This window comes from Lathamus discolor, chromosome 2 (genome assembly GCF_037157495.1).
Source record: "Lathamus discolor isolate bLatDis1 chromosome 2, bLatDis1.hap1, whole genome shotgun sequence".
In the NCBI taxonomy this organism is placed as follows: domain Eukaryota; kingdom Metazoa; phylum Chordata; class Aves; order Psittaciformes; family Psittacidae; genus Lathamus; species Lathamus discolor.
In genome coordinates this window covers 6,400,846-6,426,630 of record NC_088885.1, presented here as the reverse complement: position 1 = coordinate 6,426,630, position 25,785 = coordinate 6,400,846, and the positions used below count along the sequence as shown (strand labels likewise).

Genomic DNA, 25,785 nt, shown 5'->3' with positions numbered 1-25,785 from the left:
TAACATATGCCTAGTTAAATGTCATGGACTGATTATTTTCACACCTACTTTTACAGGTTCACATGCACAAGAAGTATTACCATCTAAATAACACAGATAGTAAGATCAAAATGTTCCAAATGTAACCTGTGAATCTGAGCCCTATCAGCAGTTCCAGACACCTAAGAAAAGCAGGGTGACTTCAAACTCACAAGTGACCATGACTGTTCATGCTGGAATTTTTGCTTGTGAAACACATCTTACACAGCCTTGCAAACATTACCTCCAAGAGGTAAGCACTTGCTTTCTGTTGAATTCCTGCTGACCTAAGGAAAGGATGAACCACAGCAGCAGGTTTACATTCAGAAAACAGCACATAATTTAAGGAGCAGCCAGATGAGCAGCAATGTAACTATGATGCAACAGTGTAATAGCTAGGATCCGAGACAGGCTGGGTTTAATAGATTTTCCATTTATAGATGCTTCCTTTTTACTCTGAAATTTGCTTTCTTTCCATGCAAAGTCTATCCTTGGAGCTAAACTGTGTTATAAATTCAGGAATAATTTACTTATTCAAGCTCTAAGATCAGTAAAGCAATAGAGAATATGCTGGGTTTGGCTGGAATAGAGTTAACTTTCTTCATGTTTGCTAGTATGGGGCAATGTTTTATATTTGTGCTGGAGACAGTGTTGATAACACAGGAATGTTTTAGTTATTGCTGAGAAGTGCTTACACAAAGTCAAGGCCTTTTCTGCTTCCCCCACCACCCCACCAGTGAGTAGGCCAATGGTGCACAAGAGTTGGGAGGGGACACAGCCAGGACCAACTAAGGAAAGAGATATTCCATACCATATAGTGTCATGCTCAGCATATAGAGCTGGGGGAAGAAGAAGAAATATAGGGAAATTTGAAGTGATGGTGTTTGATCTAACCTTTGCTACTGACTCATGCAAAACCAAATCAGCAATGCCATCAACAATACACAAAACTCTTTATTAAGAGACATAGATACACACTAAATGCAGTCATTGAGTATTTTCAGTTTCCATGTCCATGAAAAGTCAGTTTGCTGCTCTTGTGTAACACAACAGTGTTATCTTTGCTGGAAAGAAACCACTGATGTGAGATAGAAGTTTAGCCTGGAGAGCAACAAGACTGTGTCCTGCAGCAGCATCCCACTGGAACTCATAAGCAACACAGAAATACGGCTTACAAACTCCATACATACTTGAAGGAAGAAGACTTCACAAACAAAACATTGCTGTATTTATGAGATTTAAAGGGAACAGACTAAAGCCTCCAAAAGTAACTAGCCAAATACACATCAGGCAAAGCTGACTGAAATAAACCATTAATTTTTTTAGGTATCTGTAACTCTCTGAGGATCAAGATCTGATACATTCATAAAGACAGCTTCACTCCTCCTCAAGCATCCAGAAATACCCCATTCATATCTAAATCCAGCACTTTCATGGATTAGACTGAATTAAGGCATTACCTTCTCTCCCCTCACTGTACAATAAAGCTGATTATGATAACAAAACCAGGAAGAAATAAGCACTCTGAAATGAGATCACTGACTGTCCAGATGCTGGGAGCACATAAAGCATTCCTTTGTACTCAGAAGCAGAAAGGAGATTCTCCCCCTTCCCTCTTGGGTGAACATCAAACTGCTCATTGCATATGTTGCTCCTAAAAGGCACACCAGCTACATCCAAAACAGAGTTGGAACCCCATCGTAACAGATCCAAACACCAATTCCCTTTTCTTGACAGGCCTGAATACTACTAGTAGACCAAAATCTCAATTCAGAACAACTAAACTTAAATGACTGAACCCATTTTGACTGTTCTTGGCCTTTACTACATGCTGAAGTGTTCAAAGCATTTTGTGTAATCTACGTATGTCCCACTGAGGTACAGCAGATGTCACAAGTTCTCCTTTGCTGACAAGGTCTTTTTACATATATAAAGACCTATGTAAATATATGCATATAAACATTTATAAATATATATACACATGACCCTTTCCAATCCTATTCTATAATTTTATGTGTGAACATATGTACACATAGGCATGCACATGTACACATACGTAAACACACACTCCAAAACCCACAAAAGTCTTGTTTGTAGTAAACATTCAACCACTTACTGAAACAAACTGAAAAATAAAAAGGCACAAAGAAAAAGGCTGTTAGCACAGAACATTGCTTAGGAATTAACAACACCTGATTGGAAGAAAGAAAGTACAACTTGGATCACCAACCCATAGCCAGTTATCAATATCTAGATGGTAATTCCTACCAACAATTCTATTGCAAGTGTGGTCAAGTCATGAGAATAAACTTCAAGGTTTTAAAGTACAGATAGAGATAAGTCAAGAGTGCTTTTCAACTAATTTGCCTCTATTTCCCACACCCATCATTCATTCTCCAGAAGGGAGGGGAAAAAAGTAAAATCTGTATATATACACGGGGGGGGGGGGGGGGGGGGGAATTACCAGCAGCAACTGAAAGAAAGGGAGGTATCCAAAAAATACAATTAATTGAGTATGAGGAAGCATGCAGGCACATAAGAAATGGTGAATGGAACAAGGGCCATTCTGCAGCAGCTACAACTCTCCAAGTATCCAAGCACAGAGGAGTCAGAGGAGAGAAGCACCACTGCCTTTCCAGGCACATCATTTTCCAATGCAATTCATATGGTTTTCTCCACTACAGCCACTATGAACAGCAAGAGATCCCTTCACCCAACACCAACCAGCAAATTCACCACTCGCCCACGGAGAAAAACCTATTTATTTCATATTTCATTACTGTGAATTCATCTTACCACAGCTAATGCTACTGCTTCACAGAACTATCCTGCTTGGATGGTCGCACCCCCTCAGTCCAAGGCTGGTTTTGTCTCTGCCTAACCACTCGCAGTATTGCAAAGAGATGGATTACCTCAATCATTTGATTGTCAGAAACTGAATCACTTTTCAATATGCCAGCTCTTTTTATGGAAAACTTTGAGTAGTAGAGAGATCAGAAACTTTCTAATGCCAAAAAAGCAGTATTCTACCAAAATCATGCAGCCTGTGCCTTTTCAGTGCAACAAACATGTAACGAAAAAAAACAGAGAAACAACTCAACATACTCACAGCACATCAATTACAAAGGAAAATACATGCAACTTACAGTTAAAAGATCTCAACAAGCAGCTTCTACCAAATGTTGGCATTCTTCAGGCAAAGCTTACAAGGGAAATAGCACTCAGCTCTTTTCAGGACTACAGCCCAAGTGGATTTGAATTTAAAAATGCGCCTGAAACAGTCCAGAGGACTTAATCAATGTCACACTCAGCAAGGCTACTTCAGTTCTTCAAGTGAACAGCTGAATGTCTGCATCCCACACATCAGCTCTCGTCAAATACCAGACTTTCCAAATTTGTGTTTAAGGATTCTGGCATCACTTCCAAGAACAACTGTCCCAAGCTGGCTGGTAATGAAATGGAGCCCAGGCCATATTTAGTCAATTTACTACACATCAAAACAGCTCCTAAACAATAGCTCTGAGAATCCAGTTTGTTAAAAGTGGGAGAAAGATGGGAGGAGGGAAAATAAAAATAAAAGATTGCTTTGTATAAATAGGCAGGGGTATTAACTCCTGCAAGTTAACAATACTGCTGCCCGCATACAGGCAGAAGGGTAAGCACAGTAGAATATGTTTCAGACTTCAGCTCGAAAAACTTTTTATGAAAGGAAAGTTCTATTTTTTACATCCATGCTCTTTGAAAACCAGAAGCAATGTATTTACAAAGTAAAGAGACTACTTCTGTAAACCAACCACAGAATGATTCCTGGTTTACCAGAACAAAAAGGTTACGTTCTCCTCTGGGTGATAACAGCTACCCACCTTGTCACATTTTAGCATTTAATGGATGTATGGTATAGCAATATAGGGCATATATTCCAGACAAGCATCCTGCAGTGCATATTAAAACATGCCTAGTTCATAAGGCCAACCTCACACTTAACTATGGTTTTTATCACGTGATTTTCCGTGGTGGGGTGTTGTGTGTTTGTTTTAAACAACTCTGTGTAAGGCACAGGTACAAACAAGATAATTCAGAAATCCTCTTGGGGCAGAAACTGCATTAAATACAGAGTCTAAGGGATGTACCTCAGTTTAATAGCTCACTAATCCTCAAGAAATGTCATTTGTCCCAAAATCATGTATTATACAGCTCTTGATGTTAACTTTTAACTTCTTATGATAAATTATGATACCAAATTGTAATTTATACAATACAGGCCTAACTGCTTGAAAGATCATTTCCTTCCCTCAGCATCTCCAACTCAGGTTCCCCAAAACAGACAAATACAATTACAGCAATTTTTTGACAGGAAGGGAAGAGTCCTTGATGATCGACCACAAAAACTAATCTAAACAAAGCATATAAAGATTTGCATGATCAAGATACAGGCAGTGTGTGTGTATGTAATCATTTTACCTAATCAAACTTCGTTTTTGTGGTTCCCAATTCCAGTCTTTTCTCCAAAGGTGGGTGTCAAAAGTGCCACAGAAGCAGTAAAGCACAGCCATTTTAGTAGTAAGCCTGGTGATGCCCCTACTGAGTAATATCTCCTTCCTGCAGGGAATGTTTTGCACAAAACCCCAGGTCTGTCACTGGCTCTGAAGATGTGTCGGCATGTCAAGGCCACCACAACAGGGCCTTCTGCAGACAGAGCTTGGTACAGAAAGACATCCGTGACCAAAATGTCCCAAATGGAGAGAACTTCGCAGCTTGCTGGCTGTTTATATTTTGACTAGGGTTTTGTAACACTGTGATCAGACTACTCGAGAAAACTCTCACCAACACGCACACGCTTCCCAGCTGAGCTGCTCCTACCAGCTCTGCTACAACTGAAGATAAAGTTCCAAAAATAAAAGCAGGATGAAAAATAAGACACAGGGAAATTATTAACTGCAGCATTAAAAATAAGATGGCACACAGTTCTGCGTAGGGCAGAGATACACAGATACCTTTGGGTGGGGGAAGAGGCCTCCAGCTGGAAATATCAGGCTTTAGCTGCAAAAGTAAACACTTCTATTTTTAAGAAGTTATCAGAGTCCCATGCCAAAGATGTCACAATCGAACAGCCACACTGCAGCCACATCTGCTGCTGCACTTCCTGCGCTCCAACATTTTCCTAGATTTTCCTTTGTTCTTTTTTCCTATTCAGCCAACCATTGTCTCTTCATCTCAGTATTGCTCCCAGCACTTCATGACAGGGACTGCAGACATTGTTTTTGAAGATGAAGGCTAAAAGGCAGTTATGGGAAATGTGTTCAGAACTTCAGCAGTTTTCACTTGGGGTGGCTGTACAGTAGAGTGCTGTGAATGAGCTTTCCCACAGATGAAATATTCCACTTGCTGCTGCTGACAACATCAGTGCTAAATCTTTATTAAGAGAAAAATATGTTGGCCCTACTGCAGCAAAAGTATGTCTATTCTTTTCCTCTACTCCCACCTTCTTCCTGTCCTATAGGAAGCATCTTGACCACCAAGGGGGGGATTTTTGTATGGGTTTTTTTTGACTGGTTGGATTTTGGGTTTGGGTGGTTTGGGGTTTTTTCCCCTCCCGTGGGATTCATAGTCTAACTTTACCACTTTTAACTGCATTCTGAAAACTCTTGGGTGGGTTTTTTGGCTGGTTGGTTGGTTTGTGTTTAATTTCTCACAGATGTTGTTCCAAAGGCAGAACATCAGCACAGTGAAAATAGTTCTGCAGTTTTAAAAAACAAGTACACACAGAGCAATCCTCATCTTTTTAAGCTACACTTGCAAATCAGGTAGGAAATGATTAAACCTTAATCCAGCTTGGAACCAAAGGTTATTTTTAGACCTCCTCCCTCCAGCTAAACAGATAACCCCATGTTGCATAATTTCACCTACAAAATCATTTCAACCAGACTATAGTTTACTGTAGCCAGCAATGCACATGGAACCAAAAAAAGGGCTGGACTGTCTCCGGGCTCTTCTCACAGCTGCAGACAGCACAAGAACTGTAAGATCTCAAAAGCCTGCATGCCTGTGATGGATCTTGAAAACATATCCTGCATAAATTAGGCTAAAAGCAAAGATCAGAGAAAAAGAGGAGACTGGCTTAAAATGGGTGATCTTCAAAATAAGGAATCTGATGTTATTTATTATGTGGATAAGACTTACTGGTGCTGGAAGTTTTGATTCACAGCTGTTCTTAATCTCCTACAGAAAACACAAGTGACAGAGACCTTCACCAGAAGAGAAAATAACACAGGCTATGCAGAGAAGGTCATCGACATCATTCTTCAAGTACTTTAACAGTTGTAGGCATGTTTTCCAAGGGTATTTTTAAAATATCTTTAATGACAACAGATGGGGACTCTGCATAAAATCAGCCAACAACTTCTGCTCTTACCTATTTAGAGAGTTCAGTTCCTGAATGTGTCTAACTGGAGTTATGTCTGTAGCCTGGCTTAGTTTCTTGAAGCTTTCTTCATGTACTAGAACAAACTTTTCAGCATTACTAACCACAGATTTCTTCACCCATCTTGCCTTTATTGAAATTACATCTCCCTATACAATACTTGTGTCTCCCATGCTAGTTCCCCCCCTCAGCCTGGTTTTGAAGCCAATTAGGAGTGTGAGGTTTCAGCCAAATGCACCAAGATTTACTTTGAGGTTCCCTTCCCCACGTGGCATATCAAGTTCATCACACTCCAATTATACACTGGAATGATTCAGATGTTGGGGTTAGAGCAGATAATTCTCACTTAAATTTACCCTTAGGAATTTTGGGTTCTCTTCAAGTGGGCTAAGATTAGAAAACTGCAGGTACACCAGATCACAGAGAATTCACTGGATTTTCTGGGAAAAAAAAGTGTCACAGGGAAGGGAGAAGCACAGGATCACACTGATTTCATGTCTTTTTTCTTTTCTTTTTAATTTACTAGCTGTAATGAGCAGAAACTGCAGCTTTTTATAAACCTTAGTGGCTTGAACTTACTAATTTTATAACCACAGATCATATTCTGGTGTGATTAAGTTGCTCCTTATGAGGTGAATAAATAGGGAATTCCTGTTTTCCCTATAGCTAAAACATCCTCTAATATCTGTGATGCAGCTCAGCCATGATGAACATTAAACATTCCACTAGAGGATTTTGCCTTGTGTATTTTTTAAATTAGGAGGAACTTACCCTAAAGATTCCTGCCAGAATTCCTCTCTCCCTCTCCCAGTTCCCACTGGGATAACAACATGCTATCAACAGATGTCTATTACACAGCTCCTCTCAGATCCAGAGAGGGCTGTGTTCAGCCAGGATGCTTATGTACCACTTGTGTAATGCCTACTAATTACAGTGGCTTCTTGTTTATCTCTGCGAGCTCCAGTAAGTCTTTTTCACCCTTCCCTTTCATGTCTTTGCTGTTGTTATGCACATAGCTTCCATGTTTCACCATCTGAGCTCTGCACTGAAGCCTGAATGCATAGCTTGTACAGCTGTGTTAATTAGAGTACATTTTACTAATCTAGTGGAAGCTGCTATTTATTGTGTGTGCCTTTTGTCTAGAGAAGAGGGACTGACCTTCCCAGGCTTCTGGTGTCACAGATGGGCTACAGTCCACCTTCCTCTTTACAGCTCCCTCCTCCTGAGCACAGTACACTCTGTGTCACTCATGTCCAGGTCAACATCCACCCATTTCTAAGGGGTTCCTAAAAAGACTCTGCTGCCGCTACATCAATTCATGCAGCCTCCCTTGGACATCCTCCAGATGCCCTTCACAGACAAGGCTGACAGTCGAATGAGGTTTTATAGAAAGAGCCTAGGTCCCTATGTAACCCAGCCTTGCTTGGGCATTCCATAATCCCTCCCTCCTTGGAATTTACAGCTCCTTTAAATTATTAATCTGCTCTAAGGACCACCACAGACCACAGTCCTTGGTCCTACAGCCTGCATATCCTGGTTCACATGCAGTTGTCTGTCTATTGATCATCAAATGTTGGTTATAACTGAAAACATACTGTGGTAGCAGAGAGAAATTCCAGGTCTCATTTTCTCTCAAGTTCATGTAACATGTAAATTTGGAGGTAATTAACAGTTAACTGTTTAAGGAACAAAGAGTTGTGGTCAATGGCTCGATGTCTGGCTGGAGACCGGTAACGAGTGGTGTTCCTCAGGGACCGGTGTTGGGACCGGTCTTGTTTAACATCTTCGTCACTGACATGGACAGTGGGATTGAGTGCGCCCTCAGCAAGTTTGCCGATGACACCAAGCTGTGTGGTCCGGTTGATATGCTGGAGGGAAGGGATGCCATCCAGAGGGACCTTGACACGCTTGTAAGGTGGGCTGATGCCAACCTTATGACGTTCAACCACGACAAGTGCAGGGTCCTACACCTGGGTCGGAGCAATCCCAGGCACAGCTACAGGTTGGGCAAAGAAGAGATTCAGAGCGGCCCTGCAGAGAAGGACTTGGGGGTGCTGGTCGATGAGAAAATGAACATGAGCCGGCAGTGTCCGCCCGCAGCCCAGAAAGCCAACCGCATCCTGGGCTGCATCAAAAGGAGCGTGACCAGCAGGGCAAAGGAGGTGATCCTGCCCCTCTACTCTGCTCTTGTGAGACCTCACCTGGAGCATTGCGTGCAGTTCTGGTGTCCTCAACATAAAAAGGACATGGAACTGCTGGAACAAGTCCAGAGGAGGGCCACGAGGGTGATCAGGGGACTGGAGCACCTCCCATATGAAGACAGGCTGAGGAAGTTGGGGCTTTTCAGCCTGGAGAAGAGAAGGTTGAGTGGAGACCTCAGAGCAGCCTTCCAGTACCTGAAGGGGGCCTATAGGGATGCTGGGGAGGGACTCTTTGTCAGGGAATGTAGTGACAGGACAAGGGGTAACGGGTTAAAACTGAAACAGGGGAAGTTTAGATTGGATATAAGGAGGAAATTCTTTCCTGTTAGGGTGGTGAGACACTGGAATGGGTTGCCCAGGGAGGTTGTGAGTGCTCCATCCCTGGCAGTGTTCAAGGCCAGGTTGGATGAAGCCTTGTGTTGGATGGTTTAGTGAGAGGTGTCCCTGTCCATGGCAGGGGGGTTGGAACTAGATGATCTTGAGGTCCTTTCCAACCCTAACCATTCTATGATTCTATGATTCTATGAAACAGTAAGGTTTTCTGGTTTGTTTTCTGCTGTTTCTTGATCAGTCCTAGCCATACATACTAGAGATCCATCATTACAAATCTTAAATGGATCAACTAAAGCAGTTAATCTTAAAACCATTTTAAAACAGTCCCATGGAAAGCAACACAATTTCCTGGGTCACTGCTCAAGAAAACATGTGCATGTGCATACAATCATGAAGAAAGCAAGAGTGATATGATGAAAAACTCTTAACCTTTATGATAGAATAGAATCAGAGTCATAGAATCAGAGAATCGTAGAATGGTTTGGGTTGGCAAGAACCTTAAGTTCATCTAGTTCCACCCACCTGCTGTGGGCTGGGACACCTCACATGAGACCATGTCACCCAAGGCTCTGTCCAACCTGGCTTTGCACACTGCCAGGGATGGGGCATTTACCACTTCTTTTCATTCTCTCAAAGATCTTCCACATTTATAATACTAACATAATCACATGGGTATGCCTATTGCCGTTATTAACCATCTTATGGTTAATTAACCAATAACAATTGCAGTAATTAACCATAAGATGTCTATTTTACACTTAGTTGAAATTAATATATATCTTTATATGTAATGCATTATAAGATCAATAGATGGATATCAATATACCCATAGAAGTGCCTAGTAACACTGGACTTCATTTCATCCATGGACCTTGTATCCTCACATGGATACAAGGGTGACACAAAACACACCTACCCCACAAATACGCACTACATGCTTCAGCATTTAGAGTCAACATAATGCCACTGGCTAAAGCAGGATACAAATTCCTTTGGCATTTCTAGCTCTCTATTTTGTCTCCAGAATTGTACCGCAGACATGCTCTGCACATTATTAAGATACTAATGTTATTACTGAACTTAGCAGATACTGAAACCTAGAGTATATATAAAACCACCTATCATATACGATTAAATATGCATATATTTACATACACAGTATGCACAAACAAGCCTTAAGAACAGTTTGTCAGATCAAGTAAGTTTTAATATAAAAATGTGTTTTGTCTTGCCAGGAGGAATGAACATTTGATTACAGATTAACCTTTCGTATGCTGGGCAGTACCAACTAGCCCAAAATGAGATTTTAAGTGGATTGCTAGCCATGGCTACGATCGCAAACAAGCAGGTGAATTTTAAAACTCTTTAAGTAGAAACACAGCTCCAGTTGTCTGCAAATCCTGATCTATGATCTGTAAGCAGCTGAAAGCTCTTGATTAAACACATACATTGTAATTTGATAAGAAAATATACTTTCTACTATCACTTCATGCTATGCTCAAGCAAATGGTCCACGCCTTCCTTACTATTAGCCAATCAAAACTTGTATGAGACCATACGATAACATGACTGACAAGACAGAAGTTATTACACAGATTAATTCTAAGTAAAGAAGGTGAGCTGTACTCTTTAATACATTCAGTTTGCACACAATACCATGGTAAACACTTCTCTGCTCACAATATAGGTCACAGTACATGCTAATGCAATTTAACACTTCTTTGCCTAGCATTTACGTGGTTCCAAATACCAAGAAGAAAGCAAAGCTCTCATGCAGTCAAACCAGCAAGGAAAAAAAAGCTTTCAGGAAAAATAATCAGGCAAGGAACTAAAATTCTAACAGCACTCCTACAGGGATCACTCCAACATATATTCCCAAAACCAGCACATTCATTAGAATGTTCATTCATTCATCAGGTTAGATTCACAAAAAGATACTCAGTTCATTCAAACTGCCATTAATTACTTTGAGTTCAGAATTGAGTTCCAGGAAACCCTTGTGCTGCATGTAAAGCCTCATTAACAGCACCTAAACAGGTCAACGGGGGGGGGGGGGGGGGGGGGGCGAAGTTTAATCAACAGAAGGGTGTAAAGTGTTTCAATTCTTCATACATACTTCACTCATCAATGCTCTAACAGCTAGGAAATAATACTACATTATTTTCCAAATCTGGTCTCTGATTTTTAAATTGCCAGAAAAGCACTTTCTAGAGGTTGGGAAGACTCAGAGCATCTAAAAAATTCTCTGTTCTACACTACACTAATTCAATCACAGCACCACAAAGATAAAGGATAATTTTAAAGAGCAGAGAAAAGTAATGTAAAATAAAAAACGAAATGTATATTTTGCATATATAAAATATAAAGGAAATAAAGTAGAAATTCACGGGAAATACATGGAAACTACATCATTATGACAGCCTGTTTACAAATCAAGCAAAATACTGAATATTCAATAGGTAGGGTAAGTAGTTTAAAAAAAAAAAAAAAAAAAAGGCTTTTGTAACACTGCAGCCCTTTGGCTAACTATGTACATGTGCACGATTAGGATGTGCATCTGCTTAGCCCTAAAGGAAACTGAACTGTACTGCAGGGAAGGTCAAACCAGAGCAAAAAAGCATTCGAGTCTGAGGGAATGCTGGTGAGACCTGGGGAGTCACACAGCCCTCAGGTTACTGCAGAACATGCAGGTAACGTAGAGCTCAATCAACAGGTGTGTGTCCTTTCTTCACCATGAGAAGCTGCATCAAAGACACAGCCCAGCTACAAACGTGCTTACCAGGCAGGGAGACAGACAGAAGCTTCCCCTTGTTCAAAGCTGCCTTTCCTTTTTTGCCACTGTGTTTTTGTAGAGCTTGTTAAAACCAAATTCACTGTAACTCAGCATGCTTCACTGAGGTGGACTGAAGTATACACAGACAAAGAGCTATCCTCATTCCTCTCACCTTTCAGTCAATCATTCATCTTTCATAGAAAGCTCTTAGGTACCACATTCAGACCTGGTAACTAGCAAAGACACATTATGCAAGACAGGGCTAAACACCACTCCCAAAATGACTGTCACATACTAATGAAAACTTATCTAACCAACACAACACCCAGTTATGGCTTTTTTTTCTTACAACAAGTAGATGATTCATTGCTAGATAAACAGCAACCACTACATACTGACCAATCTGGAGCCTTTCCCCTTCCCTCATTTCTCTTGACACGTAACTTTCCTTTAACTGATAAGATATTATAGTCTGCAAGGAACCTGCAGTCTGTACAAAGAGCTATTATTTTCTGAGGAGAAACTGTTAAAAAGCAAGATTTTCTCATTATTTCACAAAGGAACTTTATTTCTTTTTAACTAAAGGCTTTTCTTCTCCCTCCCCTTCCCCCAATGCCAATTCACTCACTTTCATTCAGCAACATGAGGGAGAATTCACGAGAAGCAGCAGCAGCAGCATGACTTGGCTCTGAAACAGCTAGTTCATTTTGCTTCATATTAATAGAGTTGCACAGTACTAGGGTACATTTCAAGTACTACAGTGCCGGCAATGGAACACACAACTTTCAGTTATAGATTTTCCAAAACTTTGCTTTATAAAGCCAATCCTGTACGTTCAAATACAAATGGGTTCTTATTAAATTGAAAATACCTGGAGTCATCCCTTCACCCTCTGCAACTCCTGTTGCTCCCATCCCACAGGTAAGTATAAACCAAAATGTACCAGCAGCAAAGAAGGGTGGTAGGTCTGCCTGGGACTCCCATCAACAGAACATGTGATACTACTACCAAGGGGCTCCTTCTGAAGATCACACTCAAAACCAGAGATTATCCCAGACTTAGATGTGGATACAGATATAGCATAGCCAAGGATTTATTGGTTTGGGGAGTGTATTGAAGGGATCCCAGTAAAACTGCTTTTAGAATTTTATTCCCTCAGGTTTTTTGTTTTACCTGAAAGCTTTTTTCCTTCATTATTTGAATACATGCAATTTTTGCTTTCTTCCTGATACTTGGAATCATGTATAAACACTAGCCAGAGGTATCAAATTTCATTGGCATGTACTGTTAGCTTCTGTATTTGAACCAAAGCTATTACACGTTGCAGCAAAAGGAAAACTTGCTCAGACTCATTCCAGCCTCTCACCTGTTTACAAGCCATATGGTAAAGCCCTTGGCACCTCTGGCAGGTAAGCACACTGACACAGCTTTTGTGAATCTGAGGCTTCCAGCTCCAGGCTGCAAGAGCTCAAATCCACTGCTAATTGACAAGCAGTTTTTCTACTCCCACCCCCACGGCCTTTCCCTTCAAAGTACTGATTCTCTCCCAGTACAGCGCTTTTTACACTTAACCTGACCAAGAAGGTCTTCAGGCAGTTCCGTCACCAAGCTGGCTTTCTTCCAATAATACTATTTCTGCTAAGTTGAAAACAACTAAAACCAAAGAACTTCAGAACTAACATCCAGAAGGACAGGCAGAAGTAAGGTAAAGAAATACATATGTAACTACCACTCTTATAATAATAACTGTAATGTTGAACAAGTGAGGTATTTTCATTTAGCTGTTCATCTGCAAAGTCTGCAGTTTAGCTCAGGAAACGGCCACATTCCTTCCACATCCAAATCTCTCACCTCCCTCTCAAAGCCTCAGAGGTATCCTAATGTGTCTGGAGAATATAGGAGGGAGGAGGTGGGAGAAAGAGAGCCATCTAGAACTAGGAAGTGGTGCAAACACCTCTAAGTGAAAACAGTGACTATGCTTCAGGTGAGAACAGTGCTTCACTTCACATGAAAAAATAATGGCATTCTTTTACTAGCAGGTGAACTATGCATGCAGCAAAAAAAGACTGGTTTATTAACATGGAATCACAGGAGTTGAACATTAACCAGCCTAAATCAGTACAAGGGATTAAAACCCCTATCCCAGGACAACCTGCATAAAGAAAACTATTGAGTTCTCACAAGATTTAATTCCACCACAGGTATCCCATGGAGAAGAGGCAAGTATGCTCAATTCTACACAGTAAGGGGGAAGAGTGAGGGAAAACAGTAGTAAGGAACAGGCAGCAATGCCAGAGGCAGCTGAGTCTCTGCAGTCTGTGCATCCAGGAGGACAATCTCTCTATTGTTTCTGAAGCGATTAGATGAAGGACTAAGGATTAGACAGAGCATAACGCAACTGGAAAAATTAAAGAAAATAAATAGATGGTTGCTCTTGTGAATTTTTGCAAATTAATGCAGAGAAAATCTTCATGCCTCAGTGAGTGAGGGTCACGCACATTTGGAGGCTGAATGCCAGAGGCATCTGTCACCCACTGTGCACACATCACTCATGCTCCTCAGAGAGCCTCCACAGGCATTGCCTTATTCTGGAACCTGTCTGAATAGCACAGTAATAAAAGCACATCATTAAACAAGCCCAATTACCTACTGCAGCACCCCACTCCCCCACAAAAGCTGGGAACATTATTGTACAAAGGAAGGAAATAAACCAAGGTAAAATTTATACTTAGTCCAGGGGGAATTCCAGAAATATGGATTCCTAGAAACTTCAACATTAATATAAAGTTAATTGCCTTTACACAGCAAGAAAGTAAACAGCACATCATATGTTACTCACCTCTGCAGGAAATGCCCTGGCTATCAATTACTTGTTTGCAGATTCCACAGATTTTGGATTTCTTAAAAGACTTGGTTTTGAAGGTGTGAGACCTTGAAGCGGTTTCTTGAGGCTGGAAGCAAAGGGAGTAACATTAGACCTTCCTTCAGCTTTTGAGTCATACTTTAAAGTGAAATACAGATAATTTAAAATTAAATAGGGTAGTAGTGTGTCAGCAGTATAATAGCAGCATGTCAAAGCACTTTCACTCCCTCTCTCACCCTCTTACTCAGTAACATGAGCTTCCCACTCTCAAATGTGGGAAGCAGTAGTGTGAAGAAACTTGCATATCAGCACACAGACACTGTCAGACATTTTTATATCATAATTTCAGAATTCACTCCATGACCTATCTTTTAAGAGGAAATACAGAATACTCTCTATGATATGACCCAACAACATTCTGACCTTATGTCTTATCTACGCAAAAGCTTGCACTTGTTCAGCTTAAACTGGTTAAACATAATGTGAGTAATGCTCTGTCACAGTCACCAATTTAACTCATCTGGTGCAGAAGACAGCTTGGACTTTTCATTCAACAAATGAAAAGCATCCATGCAAGCTGAGTCTGGCACAGATTGCTAAGTTTAAAATCGCTATCCCTTCTTTCCTGTGTAAGAAAAGTATAGTAGGTTTAAAGTAACATTGTTTCAACAGTATGTCACAGTAACATCATGTTAAAATAAGGCAATAATGGCAAACAGGGAAAGAACTGCAAAAGTCAATACTATATATGCAAAGGGTATTATATGGCTTCTATAACTTAGGAAATATTTAGTTAACATAACAGAGGGGGCTGCCAAAAGATTATGATAGAGTCAGTATTTCCTCTGGTAGGATATAACAACCTTTACTTTTACCACCAGGCTTTTTGGAAATACCCAATTACCTATACAAAAACAAAACTGTCTTTTGCCAGACCACAAAATCCACAAATGACTCTTCACATCCCTCATATTCATTTCACATTGACCCTCAGTGTCCTTATACTCAGCCCTGCAAATGGGCTCGCCTTCGACACTTCAACACCTGCACTGAGCTTTGGCAGCACAAGTGCCTAGAAGCAGAAAGCCGTACCTCTGCATGCAGTCAGGCTGGTCCACCACAGCACCAGGCTTCCATCCATACACTGCATGAGAAACCTTCCCAGTGTGGTGCAACACACACATCTACTCCAATAAAGTAACATGGCACATATCTGTGGCTTTGAGCAATTCAATTCATTTGGCTCAAGGCAAAATGTGATTGTTTCCAAAAGCATCTACAACACAGCTACTCAGCAGGCGCAAGAACAGCCATCAGGCACAAGAACAGCCATCAGGCATAAGAACAGACACAAATCAGTGTCTCCTTCAAGTACTGCATCCACATGGGCCTACCTGAAACCCCAGAGGAGCCCAAATGAACACAAAGGGCAGCAACTGACCACCCAGAGCAGGCCCGGGGTGCTTGGAGGCCATGTTCACCATTGGGGATGCAGTCAGCCTGATCTTAAGAAAAGTTTCAGGAAATGTTGGTCTCACCCACAGTGTAAAGCCAACATAATTAACATGCTTCCATAAACAGCACAGTAACAATTACTGATACTGAAGGAACAAAAGCCAGACTGGACTCTCAAAAAAACCATTCCAGCAGTGAAGTGTATTGACTGGCAGAAATTAGTGAGAGAAATAGTAGAATAGCTCATATTGAGATGAGCTCTTAGGCAGAAATTCTTCCCTGGGAGGGTGCTGAGTCGCTAGCACAGGGTGCCCAGAGAAGCTGTGGCTGCCTCATCCCTGGCAGCGTTCAAGACCAGCTTAGACAGGGCTTGGAGCAACCTGCTCTAGTGGAAGGTGCGCCTATGGCAGGGGTTCGAACTGGATGATCTTAAGGTCCTTTCCAACCCAAACCATTCTGTGATTCTGTATCAGAATTATGATTCATATTAAAAGTCAGCCATAAAGGAAAATAACAGCTGAACTCCAGCACCATGTAGGAACATACTTGACGGCAAACAGATCAGATCTACTATTACTGAAAAATCTCTGTCATGATTGGGGTTTTTGTGTTTGAAAATATGGGAAATGTTTTTGAAGAGACAGAGGTCTAGGAGGAAGGAAAAGCATCACTACACCCAGGAAACTTCACTAATCTGACGCAAGGAGGTTCTACACCTTTATGAGTTCAGCCATTGTGCCCAAAAAAAGCTGAGAGTCCCTCATCTCCACAGCCTTTTGCTGCAGTTTCCCTGCTCTGTACATCCATAGACAAAACCAGAATTGTCATTTTAGATTTTTTCCACTCTTCTTTCATGCAGAGTTCTACTTTGGGCTGAAGTTTACAGGACATGCCTGTGACTCTCTCTGAAAAGGGCAGTTTTGAAGAAATTCGTGGATAAACTCCACCAAGAGATTAAAGAAAAGAAAAGGAAAGCAACCATGGCAGGCAGCAAGCAATGCTACTTCCATGAGGCTCAAGCCCGCACTCTAAATTTATGCAATAAATTTATAAATAAGCAAACGAAACTGGAAAACAGTGCAGAACCACAGGTCACAGACTGAGTTTTTGCCCGAGAAAGAGGCTGTAATTACATCTGGTCTCAATTGCCAGCATTATGAAACTCTTCTTTGTTTACCACACAAGGAAAGATTTTTCGCCATGTTCTGCTCTTTATGGCACACAGAAATCTAATGCAGCTGAAAGTTTATCCCAGACTTGCATCAGTGTAACACAGCAGACTTGGTAAAGATTCATAGGGGCATCCTCAGCTATGATGAATTTCAAACACTCCTTATCACTGAGCATTTTCATTATGCAGCAGTATGTTGATCATCCTCAGATAAAAAACTCCCAGCAACTCTCTCAAAGACTTTTGAGACACGTAATATTTGGAGAAGGGAAAAGCAGTTTACACAAAAACCACTCTCCAGATTTAAATTCAGTCAATACAGATTAAAGCACTCAAGATATACAACTTGTTTCTTCACAATACTGATACAGCATTTCCTCCTTTGCAGAGACTTACGCTGGCTCTTTACACTTATGGAAGCGACATTCACATTATTTCCAAATACCATGATACATCATAACAGTTAAATATTCAATGAAGAACAGAACCAAGTAAGTTTTATTTATTGCAACTTCACCAAGTAAGTTTTATTTATTGCAACTTCATGTTTCCAATGTCTAAACTTCAATCACGGTAACAGTTCATTCTTTAAAAGGAAAGTCAAAGGGCTTTGATTTTTTTGTCAAAGAATCAGTTCCCTCCAAAGTCATCCAGAGAGTGACTAAATTATGAAGAAATAAGTGCCTCAACAAAAATCTGACTTTTAAAATGAAATTCTTAAATCAGACATTATTTTATGCAGAAGGAAAAAAATGTCAAAAACTCTTTGCACATTATTTCTCTATCTCCAAAACTTGCAATGTAATACATTCCAGCTAAGAGAAAATTATAAACACACATGCAAAGCCCCATAAACTTACCCTATGTTAGACTCTACTCCTGCTGAATTTTACACAGCCATAAAACCCCTCTTAGCACAGCAACAGAATCATATAAAGCAAAGATATGCTTTGTTCAATTGCCGTCCCTGGGCATGCAAATACGATCCCTATTCCCTATCCTCTCTCTATATAACTTACCAACCAATACTGCAATTTCCCAGGACTCTCTTTGTGCATTCTTCTACTCTCCAAGGTAGCTTTAAATCCACTGGCTGACATAATGCTTACGAGTACTGTTTTAAATACTTGGAGGGATGGGGTAGAAACGTATTAGCAGAATGGGTATTTCACCACCTTTTACGGCTAGGGGAATGCCCACAGGGGATGTCCGAAAGAAAGTTCAAATAAGGGGTGACTGAAAGCAGAATACATGAAAAGGCTGAGATCCAGTTAAAAAACCTTTGCAAAACGAAGGCATGTGTCTACTGCTGTGAGACTGCTCCGAAACCAGATCACACAACTACAGCAAAAACAGTACATCTACCTGAGGGGAATGCCTCCTTTCAGCCCTTTCTGTTAAGGTTACTCATCACTATTTCTAACACCTCTCTGCTTCCTCTCCTCCCATCTCCTACAGGAAGTTTGCCCAGCAAAAGTCCCATGATTTCTGCACAGTTACTTAGAGCTCCCATAGAGAAATCAAAGAATAAAATCCCATCAGGTTACCTGTATGTCCCTGTATCTAACATTCCTGAAGAGGACACTGATGATACAGGACTGCCCAAAATAAACAGTTGCTATTAATCATAATACAAAATAATTCAGAGGTCTTCCCTTCCCATCCTGCAGCAAACAGCATTTTTAACATTTCTAATCCTGAACCAGTGTCCATGTTTGCTGCAGATTTAATTCCCAGAAAAATATTTAAGAAAGCTTACCATGCACACAGGCCAAGTAATATGATATTCATAGAATGGTTTGGGTTGGGAAGAACCTTAAAGCTCATCCAGTTCCATCCTCCTGCCACATGCAGGGACACCTCACACTACACCAGGTTGCTCCGAGCGCCTGTGTCCAACCTGGCCTTGAGCACTGCCAGGGATGGGGCAGCCACAGCTTCTCTGGGCACCCTGTGCCAGCGCCTCAGCACCCTCACAGGGAAGAGCTTCTGCCTAAGAGCTCATCTAAACCTTTCCTGTGTCAGGTTAAAGCCATTCTCCCTTGTCCTGTTCCTACAGGCCCTTGTAAAAAGTCACAGAATCACAGAATCAGCTAGGTTGGAAAAGACCTTTAAGATCAAGTCTGTCTGTTACCCCAGGACTGCCAAGTCCACCATCAAACCACCTCATTAAGTGCAAACAGATCTTCCTCAAGATCTCCCATCCTGACCTCCACTCACAGAGACCCCCTCAATCCCCCCACATAGTGGCCCACGCTCTATAGCTGCCACCCCTAACCCTAAGACCTCCCTTCATGGCCACCCCTCAGGCACCATGGCCGCCCCTCTCCCCCCTAAAGATCCCCCCTCGTGCCTGCCCTTCCTTTCCCCTCACAATCTCCCCTCACTCTCAAGGCCACCCCTCCCCTCTCTTCATGATATTGCCTCACTCCTCATGGCTGCCCCTCCTCACCCCTCATGGCCGCCCCTCATCTTCCCTCATAATCTCCCCTCACAACCGCTCCTTCTCTCCCATCATGGCCATTGTTCATCTTCCCCCATGATCTCCCCTCACGACTGCTCCTTCTCTCCCATCATGGCCGCCCCTCATCTTCCCTCATGATCTCCCCTCACGACTGCTCCTTCTCTCCCATCATGGCCGTCCCTAATCTTCCCTCATGATCTCCCCTCACGACTGCTCCTTCTCTCCCATCATGGCCGCCCCTCATCTTCCCTCATGATCTCCCCTCATGACCACTCCTTCTCTCCCATCATGGCCGCCCCTCATCTTCCCTCATGATCTCCCGTCATGACGGCTGCTCCCCTGCCCTCGTTATCTCCCCTCACCCCTCATGGCCACCCCTCTCCAGGATTGCTGTAGCCCCTTTAGGCACTGGGAGCTGCTCTAAGATCTCCCCAGAGCCTTCTCTTCTCCAACACAAGCCCAGCTCTCTCAGTATTACCCAGGTACTCCCTAAAACGCCTTTAGAACAACACGTCTGACCACAACTTGGTAACTGTAGGAAGTGATGATGTTAAAAGCCTTGCTCACACCAGGACAAGGTGAATACACAGTGAAACAGCAAACGCCATAACACACGGTTTCTCTGCAGCTCTTCCCTATGAGAATAATGTCTCAGAAAACATACCATTGCCTCAAAAGTAGCGCAGTATTTTAACCACGTGGCATTAACTGAATATATCACACGTTTTTAAGTACATACCCAGCTACCACCAATGAATACATACATTTTGCAGAGCCCATGCTACACGACAAGAATATGGGATGGTGGCCAAAAACTGTGGAACGCCAAAGCATTTTTTATGCAGACTGAAATAAGGCATTTCTGGCTGCTTTATCCACATTCAGAGATTATTTCTACAGTGACAGCCATAGTACATATATTTACACACACTCACACTGAAGTGTACACAAATAGCCAATTATTTTCCTATCACTACGGTTTAGTATTACCAAGTAACTTCAGAGGGATTGCAAAGACAAGAAAGCATTTACACACCCCATTTACTGCTCATTCATTCAAGTCATTTCACAGCAAGACAGTCAAAGCAACCCAAGAGAAGAGAGATGTGACTTAGGATCATGCAGCCTGAGCTGGCGATATCCCTCCCAGTGGAGTCTGCTCCTGACTTGTGACTCAAGTGAAACCACATGGAGATGCTGGTGAGGAAAAAATGTCTCACTGAGCCAGCTGAGTAAAGTTCATGCTGAGAGGAAAAAAAATCCTGTGATTTGGTGGTACAAAATGCCTGGATATAAGGAGACGAAGAGTAATAGAAAGTGACAGAAAAAGAGTACTCCCCATCCCCCTTTAAAATATTTAGTGCTGTAATTTTAAGCAGCAGCAGCAGGCTTTGTAGTTAGTCACACAAAAGAAATAAGGAGTCTGTTGTAGTCAGAAACTGCCCAAGTACCAGGGTTTCCAAAACAAAACTGAAAAAGAAGTTTCCATCCAAATGACCTTATGTAAATTTAAAGAAAGAGGTCAGAGACATGCAGCAGCTTCACTGCTCTCTCCAGCAAGAGACAGGACCTAGGCTTAATGGATTATTCTTTTATGCCACATTCTCATTTGTAGACAGTTCACCTTGGAGGAGGTTCTTCATCTAGACCATCAGCTGCATGTGCTCTTCTCAAAGCTGTAAGTTCTTGAGACAAAGCCACAGCATGTAGAGGTAATGTAAGAGAGTAAAGTGTTTGGAAATGACCAATTATCAGACAAATCTCTCTCCCTACATTAAAGTCTGAGGTTGACCACCTCCAGCTTTAAACAACATACAGGAACTTTTTCGTATCTGCTGCTTCAAATCCTTCCCTTGATGATCTGGCTGAGATTTCAGTTCAGAAAACAATAGGTCCAGGTCTGTCTAGAGATGGCTGACACCCACTGAAGAACGACAGCACCCAAGGGGGTCTGAGCCCCAGCATGTCAGCACACCTGCTGGAGAAAGGCAAGAAAGATGCCTTTCTCCTACCAAATCCTCACTGCTCTCCTTCATCCAAATATCCCTAGAAACCAGTCTCCTTCAAGCAGGAACAGGGAAGCCTGTGGTCACTCCTCCCTCGTAATGTAAAACAACAGCAGCTCTCACATTTTTCCATTTCATCAGTTCTTTATGGTTTTGTTTCAACACCTTTATCTCTCTACTGCATTAATCCGTAATGGTGGAAAAACCAATTAGCAGACAGATGGAAAATCCATTAAGACAACAGTTACTACAGACACTGGAAAACTTGTCTTTTCCATGCTCATCTCATTGGCAAACAGACACTTTGTTCTGCGTGGGAAAAAAAATGTACAAAGGAAATGCCTGAAAGCAGTAAGAGGACTGTGATCATGAAAGCTCAGTGTTTGTCAGTGGCTTTTTGTTTTCCTTCTTCTTTTGTTATATGAACCGGCCTTGGCATCTCTGAGGCTGTAACACTGCTTTTAGTACACAAAGACTGGAACTCCCACATATTCAGAGCTAGACACCTGAAGACTAGAATCCACGTATTGAAGTAGCAGGGGAAAAAAAGTCTATTTCTGCATATACCTGGTTTATCTTCGGCTCCCAGAAAAGAAAATGTTGAAGGGCATAACAAACATTTAGAGAGATCAGGTGTCCCACCTTGAAATGCTGACAGGCTTATTGGGTTTTTAATCATCTTCACCAAGATTCTCTAATCAAATCTCTTCCACTGCAGGTGAATTCTTGTAGGTACACAGAAACATTAAGCAAAGTACATGCTTCCACGAATATTCCTCTGTCTCCATAGTCCCTAACGAACCTGTTCACAAAAGCAGCAAATGCAAGAACTGCAACAATGTACAACCTAACCCTCCTGTGACATGCTGTAGTTAGTTATATGGCCAAATACCAAAGAGCTATGTCTTGTAGTAAACAATTTCTGCTGTGATAAGAACCCCAACCATACCACACAACTAGGTAAGTTACCAAGAGTCTACAAAGTGGGTCGAGAAAAGGACAGCAGAATCATGGAATGGTTTGGGTCAGAAGGAACCTTAAAGCTCATCCAGTTCTAACCTCCTGCCACAGGCAGCAACACCTTCCACTTCAGCAGGTTGCTCCAAGCCCCATCCAACCTGGCCTTGAACAGTGCCAGGGATGGGGCAGCCACAGCTTCTCTGGGCACCCTGTGCCAGTGCCTCAGCACCCTCACAGGGGAAGAACTTCTGCCTAAAAGCTCATCTAAATCTACCCTCTTGTCAACTTAAAGCCATTCCCCTTGTCCTGTCACTCTATATGCCCTTGTAAAAAGTCCCTCTTCAGATTTCTTGTAGCCCCACTTCAGGTCTTCCTGGAGCCTTCTCTTCTCCAGACTGAGCAAGTCCAGCTCTACTCAGCCTGTATTCATAGAAGAGGTGCTCCAGCCCTCAGACCATCTTCATGGCCTCTTCTGAAGGAAGAAGAGAAGAGCCCAGACCCATGCTAGAACCAGGACAGACAACTGCCAGCTGAGAAGGTTGAAGATGCATGTCAATAAGCCAGTCACTGAGAAATGGAAGATACATTATTAACAATAATGCCGTGAACAAATTTAGGAATTCCATACAGGCTCATTTCTGCTGCACAGCTTCAGCATTCCCTCCTACCCTCACAGTCTTGCTTGAGGCAAGCGCGCTACATTAACAGATACTCAACTTGGCACTTTAAATTCATTCAAGTACTGTTGTCAGCACTGTCACCTTTCACATGGACATCCTTCCCCTACCCTCATCCTCCACAGAAAGTCAGCATCCTAGTTAGAAGTTCCCAGTGGTAAGCAAGGCGATAGTTGCACACTTCATACCCACGTGCATTTAGCAGCTGCTGTACTAAGGAAGCATACACACAAAGTGTGTCAGAGAAGTATCAGTCATGTGTCAGGATCTGCCTTCTGTAACATCACTACATTAAATCTTCCACGATGTAGAAAACAACATGCTTTACAAGTCTGCATGAAAATCTCATTAAAGATGACTCAGCAGGATGGAAAAATGGCAACTTCAGTTCGGTTTCCTCCTCTCCCTACACATATCCTTATTTAATTACTTTATTTTGATCCAGGCTATCAGTGGCTCTTGGGACGTACTGACACAGCCAGCCAGCATACTTTGAGAGGCTAGAGTTACACTAAGCGGAGAACAGAGTACGGACCAGCATGTGTGGCCAGAACATCTTCACTCAACACCTATGCTCCCCAATGCAAAGGACATCCTTCCATTTATTCCCCTAGGCCAGAAATAATGGTATTTCGAACACTGATGGCTCAGTATGTGAACAGCTGTAGTTAAACATGCTGTCCCACACAGGTTACCATCTGCACTAATGATAGTAACTCATACAGGAAACAGTACTCTGCGAGTATTTCCTCATTTTATAAAGTTATCTTTCATCGTATGGTGAAGACTGTTCCAATCAGTAATGTAAAGCAGTATCTTTTATACAACCACTTAAAATAGGCACATTTTCTGCACTTCATTAAACCTGAGGACCCCAAGTTTTTGGCTTACAAAATTTCGTATTCAGCAATTTAAGAAGTGAGGCAGAACCCAATCAAGAGCACGAAGATCTCTGTGTACTTTTGGGCAGAACTTCATTTCTTTCAAAACATCTAGTTTCATTTTTTGTTGCTATTTTAGTTAAGCTTTGCCATTTTTTTCATCAAGTTACAATCAACTATTTTTCCGGAAACAGAAACAAAACTAATATTATACAGACTTCTACAATAAATAATGTATAGGATAACGTAAATGCACCTCCAAAACTCAGAAATGTTTACTCAACAGTCCTGCTCCAGGATGTAATCGCATTAATTTCATCAGAGAGCAGACAACTTGTGCTTAGACATTTGGTTTATATTCTTCTTCATGTTCCATTGTGGTCCTGTCGTATGAGTCAATGGGAATACAATCTTATGAAAAACACTCTACTTGCAACTGTGGATCTTGCATCCCTTCTGTTGATTTTCCTCTGCTATTACAAGATTAGTTGTTTTGACCACTCTGAACACACCTCTTTATAGTGTTTATCATGTGATAACAACATACTAAATCAGAAAGTCTCTATCATATTCCCTTACTGCAAGTAACCACAAGCAATATTGTAGAGTCTGTGTTCACCTAACAGGCAAGTCAGCAAACTTTGAGAGAGCAAAGGCTAGTACTAGATAGGTTTGTATTTTTTACTGAAGAACGAGACACACACACAAAACCACCACACAAAGAAAACCACACCACACAAGAAACAGTGTCAAAACTTCCTGGTTGAAATTAGCATTCATACTACACCACCACTTTCATGATGCACAACTATTTAAAAGGAGGAATCAAGGTTAGCCTGATGGCAACAGATACATGTCTCATGGCAAACGGGAAAATAAGGCTCCTATTCTGACCCCCACACTGCTTCCAGCTCCTTCCCTCTTTGGTACCTGAGTCAGTACTACGGAAACCAGGCTGTCCAGCTCTGGTAGACATGCCTAACACAAGATGCAGACTTATTTTGCCATACACAAAGAGAAAGCCCTTGCCATGTTAGATTTAAGCATTGCCATTATTTGAGAGAAGATCTCACAGTAAATGTGTTGAATTATATAATGTTCAGTTCACATTCTGATGTGAACATTTCTTGCAGCAATAAGAGTAAGAATAGCCCGACAGCAAAGCATCCCATGCTATGTTAAAAGAATGCTTCCATAGTAAGCTCAACATTGGAATTATATCCACTTCTGCTGAGCCACAGATTTCATGCCTAAAACACCCTGAATTAAGTTCCCCTTACCTCCATCTTACTATTGTAACCATTTTCAAAGCCACTTCAGTTACAACCTAGAGATAGGTAACACCACTGCCTGCCTATCTCAACAGTCTCCACCTTCCCGATTAGTTATTTCCATTCTAAAGTTAACCTCTACCAGTAACACGATAAAATATCCATCTTGATAAATGCCATCAATTCTGGTCACTGATTAGTGCAGTCTGCTACTAACTGGGAGCTTTATGTGCTCCCACGTAGGCAGGAAAAGATCTGTTGCTACTGGACTGAGGATTGGAACTTCAGCTC

At 41.7% G+C, this 25,785-nt stretch overlaps 1 protein-coding gene across 7 annotated transcripts in view; it reads right to left on the bottom strand.

The window, feature by feature from the left end:
• The window catches only part of TNS3 (tensin 3), a 201,500-nt gene that overhangs the window by 123,949 nt on the left and 51,766 nt on the right, over nt 1-25,785 (bottom strand). For 6 of the 7 annotated variants that reach the window (XM_065665617.1, XM_065665618.1, XM_065665619.1 and 3 more), the window contains one exon: nt 14,586-14,697. In XM_065665617.1, the coding sequence (XP_065521689.1) occupies nt 14,586-14,697 (112 nt within the window). Of the gene's footprint in view, nt 1-3,164; nt 3,232-14,585; nt 14,698-25,785 lie in introns of those variants that run through there. The other variant, XM_065665621.1, reaches the window with a different exon arrangement.